This window comes from Anas acuta, chromosome 2 (assembly GCF_963932015.1).
Source record: "Anas acuta chromosome 2, bAnaAcu1.1, whole genome shotgun sequence".
Classification (NCBI taxonomy): domain Eukaryota; kingdom Metazoa; phylum Chordata; class Aves; order Anseriformes; family Anatidae; genus Anas; species Anas acuta.
In genome coordinates this window covers 47,891,133-47,909,539 of record NC_088980.1, presented here as the reverse complement: position 1 = coordinate 47,909,539, position 18,407 = coordinate 47,891,133, and the positions used below count along the sequence as shown (strand labels likewise).

At 34.0% G+C, this 18,407-nt stretch overlaps 1 protein-coding gene across 3 annotated transcripts in view; it reads left to right on the top strand.

The window, feature by feature from the left end:
- The window catches only part of ATP9B (ATPase phospholipid transporting 9B (putative)), a 164,326-nt gene that overhangs the window by 104,150 nt on the left and 41,769 nt on the right, over positions 1-18,407 (top strand). For all 3 annotated transcript variants that reach the window (XM_068674700.1, XM_068674699.1, XM_068674698.1), the window contains 2 exons: positions 7,684-7,844; positions 18,167-18,309. In XM_068674700.1, coding sequence (XP_068530801.1) covers positions 7,684-7,844; positions 18,167-18,309 — 304 coding nt within the window. The remainder of the gene's footprint in view (positions 1-7,683; positions 7,845-18,166; positions 18,310-18,407) is intronic.

The window sequence follows — 18,407 nt, the reverse complement described above, 5'->3', positions numbered from 1 at the left end:
GCAATAAGGTCTTCCTGTAACTTTCTCATCTCTAGGTTAAAAAAAAAAACAGCTCTCTGAGCCTTTCTTCACAGTGGAGGTGCTCCAGCCCTCTGATCATCTTTGTGGCCCTCCTCTGGACCCACTCTAACAGGTCCATGTCTTTCTTCTGCTGGGTGCCCAAAATAATTCAGTGATAATTACACACACACAAAAAAAAAAAAGTTTCAGGTCTGATTTTCATATATATTTTGTGGAATAAAAAGCAACCTATTATATGCCACTGTTTCCTGATCAAGTTTTTTTCTTAATTTTATTGTATCATTAATGAAATACAATATATTTAATTTAAAGGGAAATAAATTTTCAAATGCACTTCTCAATTTAATGTTGAGAAAGATGGAAGAAAAATACCTTTTAACTGCCCTTTATTAAGTTTACTTTTGATTTGGGACAAAATGTTAAACTTGAAACAAGTTTAAATTTCATGAATTCTTGGCTTAATTTCTTTAATTGAATTCATAATGAAAAAAATTACAGGTGTGTTTTGATAACCTTAGCTCAGACCTCTCTATCCCTAGTCCAGTTTCAAGATGAATTTTTTAAAATCTGTAATAATCTCTGCTAATGTTTCGATAGTTTGTGAGTTGTTATAACCTGATTTTTAACTAGAGTAAGCAAATGCTGATTTTTTTTTCAGACACAAGTATATGCTTAATTTCAGATGCTTTTTAAAAAGCTAGAAAATTCTGTTAGAAAAAATCTGAAGTGTGTTCAGATATCTGTATTAAAAATAATTTTTACACTGGTCTGCATGGTTTGATGTGTAGATATAGTAAGACTTCCCAAAAGTTATGCAAATAAAAGTTTCTATTTGTCTCTTTTATCATCGTTTTTCTTAAAGAAAGAAAGTAGTACCTGTTATTGAGCTAGGTTTTTTTACTTTTATTACATATAATTTATATATATATATAATATATATATATCAAAATCTATAGATAGATCTATATACACACAGAATAAAAACTTTGGAACCAGTTCTCTCCCCTATGGGAGTTTTGAAGTTACTTTGGCACAGCTAATTATTTTCAACTGTGAGAGACTGGTTTCTTATCTACTACCGTTTGAAAAACAGTCACCTCCACTGAGTATATCTTAATAATAGCATGTAACAGGGAAAGTTGCTTATTCTGTATTCTGACCATTAAAAGTACTAATTACATGAAACTATACTGGAGAAGTCTTTGGTTGAAGCAGGTGATGACCAAGATCAAAGAAAATGCAAGCATTTGTAAAGGCTGCAGATGAACTCTGAATGTCTTTAGTATGAAATCTATCTGTAAAGTTGAAAATTCATTTGATTTCCAGTTTTAAATTGAAAAAGAAAGAAAAAAAATAAAAGATGCTTAACAGTTTTGTTGTATGAATGATTTTGGTTGTTGAAGTCTCCAATATTACTAGTTTTTTTTAGATTATTGATATAATTATTCTAAACTGATGGGTGGTCTTGGGGAAAAAAAATAAAATACAGTTTACACCTGATAGCTTTTAATAGAGGGTGGTATGTTACTAGTACAGCACAGTCTCTGTATGGATGCCAGAGTTTAAGAAGCCATTGACCTTTTCAGTTTCTTAATAGCTTCTGTGGATGTTTTTAATCGATCGTTCTTGTGTGTGACAAATACATAGCAAAATTGAGGTCACACAGCAGCTGACAACTGGTACCTTAAGATGGTAGTCTATAACTGTACAAAGGTATACGAAGTATAACTTTTTGATGAGAAGGAATTGCTATGTTTTCAGTTCAATTTGAATCGCTAAAATACGTCTTGAAATAATTCTCCCAGATGAAACGAGGTAAATATGGCTGTACTAGTAAGATCGTATAGAAGTCCAGGTTGCCCTGTAAAGGTAGGGAGGTATACTTGATCCTGCATTATCAATTGAGCTTTAAAACAGTAGCTAACACCAATCTTGAGCACCCTCTGCTGACCAAACTATATATGGCACATCTTTAAATGCAAAAAAATATATATATATCCTTTCAGCCTTCAGTCAAATTAGACCAAAATACTGAAAAAAAGCAAATATCAATTATTTGGCTTCGTTATTATATATACGAATTGATTTTAAAATTATCAGATTGAAGAATACTTAGAGATGTTGGGATAGCATTAAACTCTAGAGCAAATTGTTAGTAAAAAGTGGGTTTATAACCAAGTGGATGTTAGAATGAGTCACCTTCCGTTTCTCTCATTCAGATCTTTTGATACATAGTGTTTTACTGCAGATACAGTAAGTCATTTGTGTGATGATAAATCAGGATGCATTTTAAAGAGAAAGCACACTTAAGGATGTTTTGAAATCTTTAGCCAGTACTTGCCAAAGTGAGTGCCTTACTTCAAGCAACTGAGTCCACTATTTAAGTAAAGTTGTGGATATAGCTCATTAGCAGTTTTTATTGTAGCAGACTAGCTAGAGAGAGTTAAGAACTCAGCTTTAAAGACCTGGAGAGGATTTTGAAGTTTTACTTTGAGCATCCAAACTAGGTGATGCTGAGCTTGGAAAAGGCAATATAAAATGGATGATTAAAGGAGGTAGAGAGAGAAGGTTGCTTGAGTTTTCTTAGTTTTCTTGTAGCATTACAAATATTACTAGCTACAAATGGAAATTTTATATCTAAAGAGATTAATTTATTTCAAATGTAGATATGTGGTTAGGAGTAGCTTGTTGAATTAAGAGCAAGTAAATCAGAAGGGTAATTCAAAAATGTAATGAACTTTGTTCTATAAGCCTGCAGTATTAATATAATACAAAATAGTTTAGCTTGATCAAAGTGAATACTGAGTTTTATTAATCTAGCGTGAAGAATGCATACTTTTTTGCCAAAGGAAACACAAAACATATTATTGAAATCAAATGGAGTATTTTCTGATACCACTGGAGTAGACTAAATAGCTGAAATTTATTTCAGTTCTACTAAGTCAAGTAGAACCCCACTAAGCCATCACCATTGCTGCACTATTTCTAAAAGGAGTAAGACTTGCAAGAGGTTTTTTAGTGCTTCAAAAATGTTTTCAGGGTTAGTCGTTGCTCTCACAGCTAAACAAATGATTGGGAAATTTGAAAATGGTTCTGAGAAAAAGCAAGTATGGGTGACATTTTTCAGTTTATGTATTTCAGCGTTCTGTATGCTTTTCCTATTTTGTATCTGCTGCTTAAAAGAATGAGCAGGGTGTTGGTTAAAAAGTCTAATGTAACTGTGTACAAGTTGTAGATTTTTTTATGTTAGTCAAGAGAGGCTTATACAGAAACATGTTTGTCAGACTATTATTTGAATACAGTGAATTTAGTGAAGGCACTTCCTAAGCTTCAATTCACTTGTAGGTATTATGAATGATGGTTATGCTATCCCAATGTGGTTTCCTGAATTGTTGAACTGTCAAGAATTAGAGTCACTGGACTACCTACAGAAATAAAGCATTACAAAAAGCATTTACAGGCTCTAAAATTGCTGTATATTTTTAGTGTTGAAGACTTGGTTAAACAGATAATGACCGTGTTTTTTATATAGCCTTTAGCACAGGTTAGTAATCTGTTATTTCCAGGGGCTATAAGAAAAAGTCAACAGATGAAGAAAAAAAATCCACAGGGCTTCAGACATATGCAGCCAACTATATACAAATTTATACAACCACATACAAATTTATTATTTACTTTTTTAATGAAAAAGTGCCATGAACTGCCCATTTTTCTTAGGCAAGGGTTGTTTTTATCAACCTAAAGAATAAAGATAATTTAATTTACTTGAATTTCAGTATTTTTAAATTGCTTTACAGCTTCATCGGATACAATTTTAGACTATAAGTAACATCTGTAATTAATAAGAGTTGACTAGCATTCAAAGTGTAAAAAAGTTAAGTTCAAAGCATGTATAAAGAATAGTAATATATGTGTATGTGTGTATATATATATAATATATATGTTTATAATACAAGTTAAAGCCAAAGTCTGTCTCAAACATACCAACAAATTTCATTGTAGTCAATGTGGTGTTTGTCAGTGCAGAACCAGACTGATTACTGAAATATAATTACCTTCCTGGAGGAGGGAAGTCAAAATACTGCCTTAATACTTTGGAAATATTAAAGTAAGGTATGTAACAAAACCGTTTGAAACCAGCGCTTTCAAATGCACTGGAAACTGTAACTGAAAAACATTACTACGTTAGACTATGTGAGAAATCTTTACTGTTATGCAATATTTAATTATCAAAGTTTGTTTTCTAATGTTCTAGCATTAAAAAAAATAAATCTAAGTGTCCAAGGAATATACTTTTTATATCAGAATCATTCTGTTAGTATAACAGCTTAACAGCTTCAGAGGATAACCTTCCATAGAAGTTAAGCATGATCAGCGATAACAATCATCACATCACAGAAAATATCCCAAATTGGAAGGGACTCACAATGATCATCAAGTGAAACTCCTGGCTCTACACAGGACCACCCAAAAATCAGACCATATGTCTGAGAGCGTTGTCCAAACTGTCCTTGAACTCCAGCAGGCTCAGTACCATGACTGTGTCCCTGGGGAGCCTGTTTATTGCCTGACCACCCTGTCAGAGAAACGTATTCCTAATATTCAGTCTGAACCTCCTCAGCACCCTACTGTAATGCACACAAATGTCAGGCTGCTTTCAACTTTTGCAAATTAAATTAAGGTTTTTCTTATAATACAGTAACTTAAACATTGTCATTCAAAATGTGAAGGTTAGACTTCTAGTAGTTCCTTGCTTCCAAAATTCTGTATTTTTAAAAATGTTATTTTTATTTTTTTTGGTGCAAGTAGACAATACAATACTTTTTACTGATGGTACTAGCCATTATTTTACTGAGAACCATTAGCTATTTAAAACTTCCTACATAAATTAAAGAGGAGCTAAATGGATTTGCAGTTGTTGCCATTAGTAGCATTTTAGATTATACAGGCAATTATTGTGTTCATTATCTTAGAGCAGCCCCTTTGCAAAACTATTGTGGTTGTCTTAGACATTATGTACAAATTTTTCCTTGGAGATTAAAATTTCCAGTGGTGTTTAATTTTGTTAACACGGTTGTTTCAAATAGAACAAATATTATGACAAGTAAAAGAAAATTTGCTTTATTAATATAGGAAATAGCAATAAATGTGGAAAGTTACTTCAGTACTTAACTCATCAGTTTCTTATGTTGTCATAATTATTCTTGTTATGATTATTTTCAAAAGGAAATAAATCACTTTCTTAGGAATATTAACATATTTTACAAATGCTTTGATAAAGTAATAGTACTGTTAGATTGCTACTTTTCCAGTATTCAGGAGAATTTAGAGAATATAAGTGCATTTCTACATGAAAAGTGGCTAATTTGATAGTGTTTCATTCAGGTTGCGGAAGTTATTAAGTGGAAAGGAATTATGTTTTAATAGATTATAATAATTTTTTTAAGGAAGGGAGAATGCATTTCTATTAAAACTTCTTTCATTTACCACCCTGAGAAGAGTTTTGCAATTGCTTTCTCTTGTAATTGTAAATGAAAATTTGAAAATTGTGTATAGGCAATACTATGATCTGTATTAAAAAGGATAACATCATTAGCAACAAAACAAATCTTTTGGAGGAAGAGATTTGTGTGAAAAAATTTCATCATCAAGTTTTTTTTTTATTCTCTTAATATTACTCCAAAAATATTTTTGTTGATTCCAAATACAGATTTATATCAATTCAGTCTTCATCAATTAGAAAGGTACGAATGCATTGAATTAGCTACATATCAGTGTGCAGTGGACTACATTTAATGTTTCTGTCCAAAAAGTGGCATTCTTTTCAAAGAAGCTCTTTATTCCTTTCTATTATGGGGTGGGGTTTTTTGCAGGGGTGGAGCGGGGGGGTACATTGAGAGGGTTAGGGGAAAGTATTCACTACTATGATGCAGGAAAAAAAAGTGTGAGGTAGTGGTTATGCATATTGCAAGACAGTGATTCTTTATTTTATTACAAAAAAAAGACCAACTCTGGAAGGCCAGATTAAATCATTCCTTTCACTTTTTAATGGGATTTGGATGAATAGAGTAAAATATGCACTTTGCATTCATTGATAGCATCTTTAGGTTGAGGTAATTGAGTCTTTTTTCCCTGACTGAATGAATAATGACTTCATCTGATCCTCAGCGAGGCCTGAAACTTAGGCTGCCTTTGTCAGCGCAAAAAGATCTGGGCTTTGAAACATGCTCTACTTCCCTGGCTTAATTTTTCTTCATTTTAATCCAAAAAACCTATTTTTCTCAATAATTCAAGCATAAACTATGTAGTAGTTGAAGCAGCGGAAATTGCAAGATATTTGTCCTCGTTGTGCTGCTTTTTAAATGCAGCTGATAAATCAGCCGCTGTGGTCTTCAGCTGCCTGGTTCTCTAGGGAAGGGACAGCCCGTGTACAAGCAAGATTGCTGAAATTTTTAAGAACTATATTTAAATGGTTCTTTTGCAGACTGTTTTTTTCTAAGGAAGTGTTATGTTTTACTGGTCTTACTGGCATGACTTAGAGATAAAAAGACATCTGTAACAGGGCCTAGGAAGTTCTTCCTGACATAATTTTTCCCACATATTTTACTGACTACAAGAGCATCACAAAAAGTAGAATATAAATACTTAGCTTACAGCATACATTATTGAAATGGTGAGAGTCTTAGTTACATAGCTTAAAAATACTTTTTCATGGGAAACTGGATGGAAGATAGCTTCACTTATTGTTTTTGCTGGAGTGTTTCTAAATTAAACACCTTTTAACCCATGAAAAGTTGGAGTTCTCTCTTACTATTTTGATTTGAAAGTGTTTTTTTCCATTGATTATTTTTAACTTAGCTTGAATAACTGAAAGTTTCATAGAATCACCGAATGGTTTGGGTTGGAAGGGATCTTAAAAGACCATCTAGTTCCAACCCCCCTGCCACAGGCAGAGACACCTCCCACTAGACCAGGTTGCTCAAAGCCCCATCCAACCTGACCTTGAGCACTTCCTCTAGGCAAGCTGAGAAGTTTCATGTAATTAAAAATTATTTCTATGAGATGAGTTCAGATTTACAGACTGATGTGAGAGTATAATTATGAGTTAAAGCATGCTACTTATATGAACAAGTCAATGCTCAGTTGCATTTGTCCATTGATTCTTGATTCTACCATCTTTTAGATCTTCCAGCAGTAAATGAGCAGTAGCCACCTTACAAATATAAAATGCAGTGATAGTATTTTTGCTGCATGCATAACAGAAGAAAATTGTTCCTGCTCATTAGTTCACCTTCAGTTCTTCAGTTGTCTTCTCCACACACCCTCCGCCTGCCTTGTGTTCCTATCCTGGATCAGAAGACGAGGGGAGGGATGTGTCAGAAATAAAGGCATTCAAAAGGCCTGGCTAGGACAGATCACAGTGTGATTCTGGGAATTGTTATTGTCTTGGAGCCAGGGGACATCTGTTAGATGCACACGTGGGAACAATAATTAATTCAGTTATCGGAATGCAATTAATTGTTACAAGTGCATGGATTTTTAATAGGAAGAAGAAGGACAGGGTGATTGTTTGCACTGCAAAAGTGTAAATTAAAAAAAAAAAAAAAGAAAAAAGGCAAACATTATGGTTAACTATGGCTATGGTTTTTCTGCTTCCTTTAGGTTGGCTTGCTGGACCTGGAATTGAATCAGTTGACCAAGGCCCTGTTTTTGGCTTTAGTTGCACTATCAATTGTTATGGTAACCTTGCAAGGATTTGTAGGCCCGTGGTATCGCAACCTTTTCCGGTTCCTCCTCCTGTTTTCCTATATCATCCCAATCAGGTATGTATAAGACTGAAAGAAAAATACAGATGTCTAATTTCACTGAATGTGGCTTTCTTGAAAGTTATACTCGCTTCTCTTTGTGAAGGAAATTGATCTTATCAGGAAGCTGAAGGAGCAGGTGCCAACAAATCTGCTGATTCTTGAAGGATCACTATACAGAAAACAATACTGTTGTATTTTTTTGTATAATGTTCATCTTGCTGGAGTAATCAGGATATCTAATCCTTTACTAGCATAAATGTATTAATAAGGATACAATCTTGGTATATTTGAGAATGTGGTTTTAGGAAACATGCATTTGAATGAAGTGTCAGGTGTACTTTAGAATTTGATTTCTTTAATGCCTTAAATACTGAAAATATTCAATTTCTCTGGCTAAAATGCTGACTTTATTTTTACTACAACCATGATTAATTTAGATTGAATGCCTTTATAGTGTAGGTGCACTTTTGCAATGGTAAGACATTTAACAGGTGTAACCAAGTAGAGACTTGCCCTGAATTAATTAATTCATTAAGCATGAGTGCTCTATATTCAAATTGCAGATAAAACTGGAACAGGAAATAATATCCATCTGTGTAACCATGTCTAACATGGACAGAGAAGATGTCTAATGTGGACAGAGAAAGGAGAACATTGACTCTGAAACGTTTTTTTTTTCTTGAATGGGTATTGCATTTGCAAAATTGAAACACTCTGTTAAAATACCTGGTGTTTAGATTAAGGTGATTGTTAATTTTAGATGTGCTCTGGAACAGTTCAGTTTGGGATACTTCAGCGAGGAGCTGTAGCTTAAACCATAGATAGATTGAACACCTATCTCCTCAGGTTTGCACAAAATATTTTTATCTCTGTAGTATAAGGAGGGGGGAAAATGATTTAATTAGGTATTTAATCTAAGCTTATTTAGTTCACATTTTTTATGTATGTATAGCTATGTGAAGCAAACTGTTATATTTAACCAACTTGATACTCACTGTCTCAAGGATTTATGCTTTTATAGTACTTCCTTGTTTTAAGAGTAGATTCTGTTGTAGGATGGATGTAGAGTCTGGATGTTGTAGGAGGAGGTTCCAGCAATCTGCTGGGGTTTATGGAGATGTCACTGCAAAAACTGCTTCTCTTAGAACAGTTTACACTTCTTTTTACTGGCTCCTAGTTTTATTTACACCTCCATGTTTCAATTTTGTGGTATTTTTCTAAATTCTTTCTACCTTTCTGTGATACTTTATCTATCTTTCTGTGGTATCTGTCTAAATACTATAGTTCTCTTAATTAAATACTATAATCTTCTTAACTCGCTTACTGTTTGTATGATGATGCTGTTTCGGTCATGTTGTCATTCCTGTCTTCCAAGTTACTAAATATTAAGTAGCTTATCCATGTGAAGAGGTAAAAAGAGCTGCATTCAAGTGATGGGTAAAGTTTGCATATTGATGAAAGATGCATTTAATCATCAAAGACATGTACAAGAAGGGGAAAAAGAATATCAGTGATTGCTTGTTGTTGTTCACTGTGTTTTTAATAAGCACATGAAGTCCAAATTTACTGAAATAGTTAAAAGACAGGTATATGTTTATTACTGAGTGCAACAGAATTAAGAGCATATAGATGGTATAAATTTGACTATACATTAACAGCTCAACATGTGCCACTCAAAAAAAAGTAACACATTTGAACAGCTCATTTTCAGTTCTTAAGAAAGCAATTTATATGCCCTAGTGGACTTGTGGAATAATTCTTATCAAAAATAATTTCTAGGATAGGGCTAATCCAATTTTTCAATTCTATGTGAAAGATAATATACAAAGTAGAAATATTAAGAAAATGTAATTGATTTAGTTGTGCATTGGACCATATAGTTACCCCCTTGGAAGGTCAGACAGGAATCTAGCAGAGAATAATTTTTTCCACTTTAGATGTTTGTTTATTCCTGTACCAATTTTTCAACTCAGATTGTGTATATATGTGGTCATTTCCTAGACTGTCAGCAAATAAACAACTCTAGTCATGCTGGTGTTCAAGTATAACTACACTGCTCTTCCTTTCCTCTGAATGTTAAATGTGGAAGTGACATATTCTTAATATTCTTAGTATTTGGAGTGTAAACTCTTGGAGTTGAAAATTACAAGATAAGTGATGCTGAAGCACCAGGTGTTGTCCTCTGTTTATTTCAAAAATAGCTAAATGGAGGTAGATAATTAACTTTTCTTCACAGGTAAATGAATTGAATGTAGGAGGTCAGAATTGAATGGTAAAGGCAAAGTATATCTGCATTCAAGCATGCGTGGAATCTGTTGATTGATGATTTTTGAGAATGCAGGATAATTCTAATTGTGGACCTTCTCTGCTGTTGTTTTGGGGTTTTGCTTTGCAGGGCAAGGACAATCCAGGTAATTGATAAAAATAATTTTGCACAGCCAGATATGTTTGGTGAGATAGCCAGAAGGGGGTGACTAACTTAGCAGAATGTAACTGATCTCCATACAGCCTCTCCCATAACTAATGGAAAGAGGAACTTTTTTTTCTTTTTATTCCAGGGGACAGCTACTTGTTTGTGCTGCATTCTAAATACTACTGTAGGGCAATGTTACTTAGCTGTGGCTGGTAGAGCATGCAAGACTTCAGAAGCATAAACATGAAAACAGTGTCATAAGTAAAATTGGGAAGGCAATGTACATGTTCAGTAGCTTGAGAGGAATCAAGTAAAATCCAGAAAAAATAGAAGTAAATGGACATGAAAATCTTTAGCCTAGCCTTTCATGGGTTTCATGCTAGAACAGTTATGCACAGGATGTTTTGAACACCCCCACCTACAGAAATGTTTGGCCCTTAAAAATGACAGTGTATTGACAGTGTGTATTGATGCTTCCTGTGTATTGATGTTTCTTTTCCCATAAGGAGGATGCACATAACCTAGAGAGGTTCCCTACAATTTGCTTCCATTCAGAGTTAATCTGTTTGAATTCCTTAAAATTTATTGAGAAAAGAGGATAGAAAGCAAGTCTTTGACAGAATGTCCAAAGCTAAATAAACCTCTTTCAGATTATTTTTACCCATTCACTGATTATTTTTTTCCAGGTGTGCTGGAATTTCTTGGAGTGTCCCACACTCCTCCAGATTTCTTAAGCTTTTAGTTGCCTCTAGCCAAGTAAAGATATGTTAAGGCACATCATAGGTTCCTCTTGTATCACTGAGATCTTGTCTATGTTATCTAGTACATTTATCACATAGCAAGGTGAGGGGGAAAGTGCATGTCCTCAGGTATGCCCATGCTGCTGTGGTTTGTGATACTGCTGTGGAAGTACTGAGGCCTGTTTGTTCATTCTTATTTTAAAAACAGTAATATCCTGTTGTTTGTGGCAGGGGGTGGCTATTTTCTGAATGACAAATGACAAAGCAAAACCAGTCATGCAAATGAAAAGACCCCTCAGGTTGGGGAATATGAGGTTTTGTCATAGTCATATTGTCTTTTACCTAGCTGCAGAGTTTAACTCTATCACTGTGGTTATAGATGGATTCTTTTTAATTTTACATCTTTTTAAGATCAGGCTTACGTTTTTATTAGGAGAGTTTAATTTCCTTTTTATGTAGAAATGCAGACATTTTCCATACACATTTAAACTTGTGATACAAATCATGCAAGTCCTAAGGAGTTTTTCTTTCATTTTTTCCAGTTACTAATTTGATCAGGGTTTTTCAGCTTTAGTTTAAAGCAAACAAACAAACAAAACTACCACAGAGACAGTTACCACTATTTGTATTTTAAGTACAAGGGAGTAGAAGAGATTTCAGTGAGTGGGACATAGCCCTTCTTAACCAGCAAGTTGAAAATCCCAGTGCATGTATGGAGGCAGTCTGTCTGTTGGTATGATACAGAAAGAGATTATCAATCTGTTAGAGAATCTTGCCATAAAGCAATTCAGTCCTTTCCCGTGGTATTTAGTTATAGCGTCTCCTTCATCAGCTCACTTGTGTTAACATGGTAAGTTCAGAATTAGCAGCCAACATGGAAGAAAAAGCTAGACATGATCCACCACCAAATGTGATCCCTACCACCGTGTGATGGGATGTTATTTATTCATTGTGCAGTCTTCTTCAGTACCTTGAAAAAAAAAAAGACCCATGGAAGTCTTCTCCACCCACTCCATGAATGCAGCCAAGATTTTTTTTTCCAAAATAATTTTGGCTTAGCAAGCAGAGTTCACTGAAATTACTGCCTTGCACACAGGCATGGGAGTCCAGTAGCTCTATGTGCTTCTGCTTAGCTTTTAAGAACTCTAGAGGATTTACTGAAAGGTGACAAGGTATTGACTAGAGATCTAATGAAAGCTGTGGTGGAAAGAATGTGGTAAAAATGTGTATTGCATAGGCTGTATATTTAGCAACAGCTAAAAGTTGGATTGGCAGGGGCCTAATCAGTTACCTTTTTAGGAAGAACTTTTAGTTTTGGTGTATGCAGAAGCTGAAATGTCTTTTGTCCTTTCCTTTAAGCACCCTAAGGTTCCTGGGCACATAGTCATTCTGCAAAAATAAGTTGTCCCAGACATCTGGACGGAACTCCCTTGCACTTGAGTAAAGACAGCTTGCAGCTGCTTTTTTTCCAGATTTGCAAGAGGAACATTTAAAGAAAATCCTTCAAGTTGTGTTAGTCTGGTTTTAGTGGGGTGTAGGGAAAATACTGTCAGGAGGTCTTGTATCGGAATTCATTAATAGCTAAACCAAACCCTGTCTCATGCAAACATGAAAAAGGCAGTTTTACTCAGTGTATTGCTCTGCATTCCAAGAGTGCAGAGTACTCAAACCTGTGCAAGATTGTGGTTTAAAAGCAGCAATAGGCTACTTTTAATCTTGTTTGTACTGTCCGTGTATAAAGTATAGATGTGAGAGTATCTGTATATGTGGTCTCACTTACACAGACGTAGCATACAGACATATTATCTATGATGCAAAATTTCTTCTGTGGAAGCGCTAAAGAGCTTCTCATAAAGTAGTTTAAGCAATCCTTATAAATGTGTGTAAGCTTCTGTATCATGTCATGATATATAATGCCATCTGTTTAAGAGACTGAAAAACACTGAAACGGGTATTTTACAAACTGATTTTGAGTTCTTTATGCAACAGGAGCTATGGTTTTTGTCCCTTATATTAAGGGCAAGACAGCCTGTTCAGTGTGGTGCTGTACTGATGCCTAAATTAGCTCGTGTGTTGTGCATTTCTTAGAATGGTTGATATTCATCCTACATCTAGAACACACACAATCGGTTTAAAAAAAACAAAAAATGTTACTTTTTAACAGACCTGTTATAGTAGATCTTTTTCCTTTTTAACATTGCAATATGCCCTATCTGCTCTTAGTTCCTATATGATTTTAATCTCATAATCTCATTTTAATCTCATTGCAGTAAGTAATAACACATTTGTCTGAAATACACTAAAAATATTCACTTTTTAAAATTATTATTGACATATGAGGTGACAATATTGTTGTGAGGCTTTTTGTAGGAATTTTGTAGATAATTTTCTTAAATCATTTTCCAGATACCTTCCCGAGACTGTTAAGTTCTACCTGTGTTACAATATCTAATTACTTGTATATATGTTGCATGTTGCCCTTTAAAAATTTTATGTGCAGCAGGCACTGTAGTAATGTGGGGTTGTTGCACATTTGTTCCCACACATTAAAAAATAAATGTGTGGAATCGAGTCCTTTTTCAAAATTACATACATTGTCTGGGTTTTATGTAAAGTGCTGTGTACATTCTTTGATTTTCTTTTATATGGTAACATTACAGGCAGAATTTAGAAAGAAAATAAAAAGTAGGCCAAGAGTCCTAGTGAGACCATTTATGAAGCAAGCAAGAACACAGATCTGACTCTTCTTGAAAGTATCAGCAGAAAAAAAAAAAAAATCTAAAAAAAAGGAGGGGGTGGGTATCATTTGGAGGAATTACAGGAATTGCAAATGGGTTGGGTTTTATTTAAATTTTGATAAGAGTATTGCATTTAAAAGCAATAACTTCTGTTTGTTTTATTTGTGTAGTGCAAATTAATACAAGCAACAGAAATTGTCAGGCTCCAAAAATAATTTTCTGTGAAGATTTAACTTCCCATGAATGCTAAAATTAAAAACAGTTTTGTTTGGTTCTTGACCAATGCTTTCTATTTAGAAATGATTCTATATCTTTTTAATTTGTAAATAACACGTATGGTTTATAGCTGTTTCAAGTAGGTAGGACATGGGAAGGTTAGAAGTATGGGGGATTGGGTACTGGTTTGGACACCGGTGCAACACAAGTGTGATCTTTAGTATTTCACTTAGAAGAAAATACTGGGAATAAAGACTACATCTTAATTGCTTTATTTTAAAAATTGGATAACACTGTGAGTATATAGAGTCTCAGCAGGACTTTCTCTTTTACTACATATATATATATAAGCTTATGCTTATATATGGAACTGCTGAGGAAAGTCTTACTTGCCTGCCAATGTTCAAATAAAACTATCATACATTTCTGATTCAAATTCACCCATGAGTTTTATTAGGCATGGTATCAATTTCTTCACAAAATTCTTTGCTTTAACTAACTTAATTAGATCTTGACTGCTTTTCACTGAATCATGAAAAACAGAATGTTTCTGGAGTTTCTAAATATATTTTCCTGAAATTTGCTCAGTGAAGGTCTTTGCTTATTGGCAAATTTGTCTATTTTGAATAAAATGCAAAATCAGAAATTTTCACAAGAGGACCTTATGTAGTTACCATTTAGGAAAAAAATAAATTTAGAATTCCTGTAAATATGAATTTATTTGCCCTAAACCAGTACTGATGTTTTTGAGGGAATAAAAATAAAAGTATTTGTCTTTAACCTGTGGTAAAAAGCAGTGTAGATTCTGAAATGTTGTGCTTATTGATTTGTTCCCAGGCTGAATTTCAGAGGAATGTTGTCCTGGCTTATAGCAGAATAAATCCCTGAGTTGGATGAAAGTTGCCTTAGGTTTGCCTACTAGGGTAACTAGTGCTGAGGATGAGACAAGAACGTTCACACTATGTTCACTAAATATATCTATTCTATGCAACAGCCTTTAAGTACCTATATTAACTTACTGTTTAGAGATTACACTTTATTTAGCTTTGTACAAATCAGTGTTACTAATGCAAAATTTATATCATTGTTACCTTTATTAGTTGTGCTACATATGATGCTATTTTATGAATTTTCCTTAACCGATGTGTCTGGAGTCTTTAAAATTGGATGAAATTGAGAAGGCATTAAGTAACTGATAGATGTAAAATATTTTTGTTTGCATCATGAGGTTCTTTAAAGTCCAGAAAGGGCTTAGGAGAAATGATTGCTGATATTACCAAGCACAGAAAACAGCTAGGTGTTGAATAAGATCGGTTTCTCCTTTTTTTAATGTATAAAAGTAATTGGACATTTCAGTCAAGTATTTCTATCCATTCTTGTGAAGCTCTATTGGAGAGATTTCTAGTTTTGAAAGCAAACTCAATGTTAATGGGACTCCATTATTTTTCCCATGTTTCACTAGTGTTCTTGATGTGCTAGGTGACAACTACAATGATTTCAAAGGGAAAAAAGTTGTACTAAGACAACAGACACAAAATGAAGGAAGTCAGAGCAAGATATAGCATACAAATTTTAGAATCAATACTAAGAATGCATCTATATTCCTCATTTTTGTGTTCCTTTTATTCTTGTTTCTCGTGCTAGATAGCTACCTTGGGCTGTACTAGTCACTTTGGAGACATTATTTCTCTGGAGGGCAGTGGTGCCAGCTTTCTGTTAGGTCTTTGCAGTGTAGAGGGTATACACTCTGTTCCACTTAGGAGTACATGCTGGAAAGCTAGGTTAATTCCTAAAATACTTCCAGGCTTTGAATTATAGATTTTTCCTCATTGCTTATCAAGAGGTGTCTGTCTTTTTTTTTTTTCTCCTTATCTTTCAATTACGTGTGACAGATTGTAATTAAATGAATATAGAGCACATTCAGAACATCAAAACCTGCTAACACATGCTTATAAAAGATGCAAGTGAATATATGAACAGCACTTAAGCTTTGAGAGATCTCTCTGATTTGATCTTTCCTAAGTACAGTTTTTCATATCTGGATGACCTGTACTTCTCCCCTGGTATGAGCAGCCATGTGGATTTCCTTTGTGCGCATTGTGCCTGAGGTTGCAACTCTTAAATAGAGCTTTCCTCACAGAATACATATCTTGGTAGCCCAGGCAAAAATAAGAAAAATAAAATTATAGTCCAAATACATCTTTGACATGGAAGCAGCTTTGATCTTTCAATTAAAATAAGTTATAGCAAATGTCTAGCCATTCTTAGCATGCTTGTTTCCCTTCTTGAGCTAGAGATCACACTTTGTACTTGACTAAGTAGCAGGTTCTCATCCTTAAGAGGAGTAAATCTCTTGTCATTCCTTTTGTTACCTGTTACGTATTTCAGTGTGAAGTCTGTTGCAATGGTTCTTATTTCTATCTTTCTGCATGTTGACAAATATACATAAACAAATGCTGGTAGCATACTACCGGTTCTGTATTGACAAAGGCAAGGTAAAACTGTATTTAATCACTGTGAGGCAAGTGGTTTCCAGTATTTTCATACTGTAATGTTTTCAATTAAAAAAACTCCAATTAAGTTCCCTTTCTGTTTTCTATCTTGATTTTTAAATACTTGTGTGATTGAAGAGAGCTGAAGTTAGGTATGCTATTCCAAAAGTAATTGGGATACCTCACCAGGTAGAGGGATAGTTTTTTGACATTGCTGATTTTAATGGAAAAATAAAATCTAATTCAAGAATACAGCACCATTTTCTATGGTTAAGGGTGTTGTATCAAAAAGGCTTGTTTCTCTTTAGACTACAACATGTACAAATTTAAGGAGAGAGGTTTGAATAAATTGGATTTTTTCAAAGTGCAGAAATTTCAGATGATCCCACAAGTCTAGTTAAATGCATCTCGTCCTTATAGGAGGAGATTTTACCACCACTATTACCTCAGGTAATTTACAATCACTTTGTCACTGTGATTGCAGGGGGACAGACAAAAATTGTGTCTGTGGTTTTGGTTATACTGTAAAGCACAACTTTAGAATTGCTAAGAAAAAAAAAAGGTATTTTGATCTCGGTATATCCTTGGACAGTTTAAGTCATGTTATTGTAAACCTGTTATTAATCCTGGGACTCTGGCCAGGGCAAATTAGCTACAAATCATTTATATTACTACCATCCTAGCTGTCTTTTCTGTATTTCTGGTAGAGCAGAGTCAACAGAAATGAACATGTGCATATTCCTCAGTCACTATTCCTCTCGCATGGTAACTAGGAGTATGGTGAATAGCTAAAGGGAAGGAAGTGTTAGAACTACTTTTGAGCTAGAACATTCAATTTTGGGCAGAAGCAATGTGATTTAAGTTATCTCTGACCAGCATCAGTGAAGACTTCTTTTTTATTATGACTTAGGAATATAAGGAATAAGAGCAATTAATTCTTGTGTGATATGGTCATGGAAGTATTAACATATATGCAGACACGGGGTGAATTGGAAAAAATAAATTTATTGTGATCCTGTACTTCTGTAAATAGTAAAACTTTCTGCAAAGAAAAATTTCTAGTACAGAGCCTACCTAAAGGCTACTTTTTACTGCTGGCAGTAACAGCTCTGGCCTACATGCTATCACAGAATTTCACTGTTTGGGCACAATACTTACTTTTCACTTGATTTCTGTAACTATATTTTGGCAAGGACATTGACATTGTTGATTAGCTATGGTGAGTAAAAAAAACTGACTTATATATTTGTACTTTCCTAAAGGAAAAATAGTTATTTAAAAATGGAGACCTGAAGAATCATCAGCACTGTTTACAATGATACCTCTATTTTCACATCATAAAGAAAAACTATGTTTGGTTGGTTTTGCTTTTTTAACAGATTGAAACTGTGACTTGAATCTGAACTTGTTGATGAAGTGTATAATACTGTCAATGTGTGTAAGTGTAGCAATATAAATATATTAAGAGTCTTCAAAAGAGTTGCAGTCTCTCATGTAGGAGACATGGTATTGCATTTGTTTGTATTGTAGTAGTTCCTAAAAGTCTGGGATAGAGCCTGAGTTTCTAATGTGTTATGTATACTACAAACACTTAACAAAAAATGTTCCAAAATGTCTGTTGTATGTAGTTTTAAGATGATTTTTTTCTGGTATCCTAAAAACAGCTTTGAGTTTTTTTATGGTTATAACTTTCACTGCCTAATGTTCACACTGATTATGGTGTACATTTCCTTTGCAGTTTACGTGTGAACTTGGACATGGGTAAGGCAGCCTATGGGTGGATGATTATGAAAGATGACAATATTCCTGGAACAGTTGTTCGAACTAGCACCATACCAGAAGAGTTGGGACGATTAGTTTATTTGCTAACGGATAAAACAGGTATATCGGGTTACAATTCCAAAATGTAATAACTTATAAAATGTGTAAACTTCATTCTATATTTTAATATGTTAACGTTAAAGTAGATTTATACTACT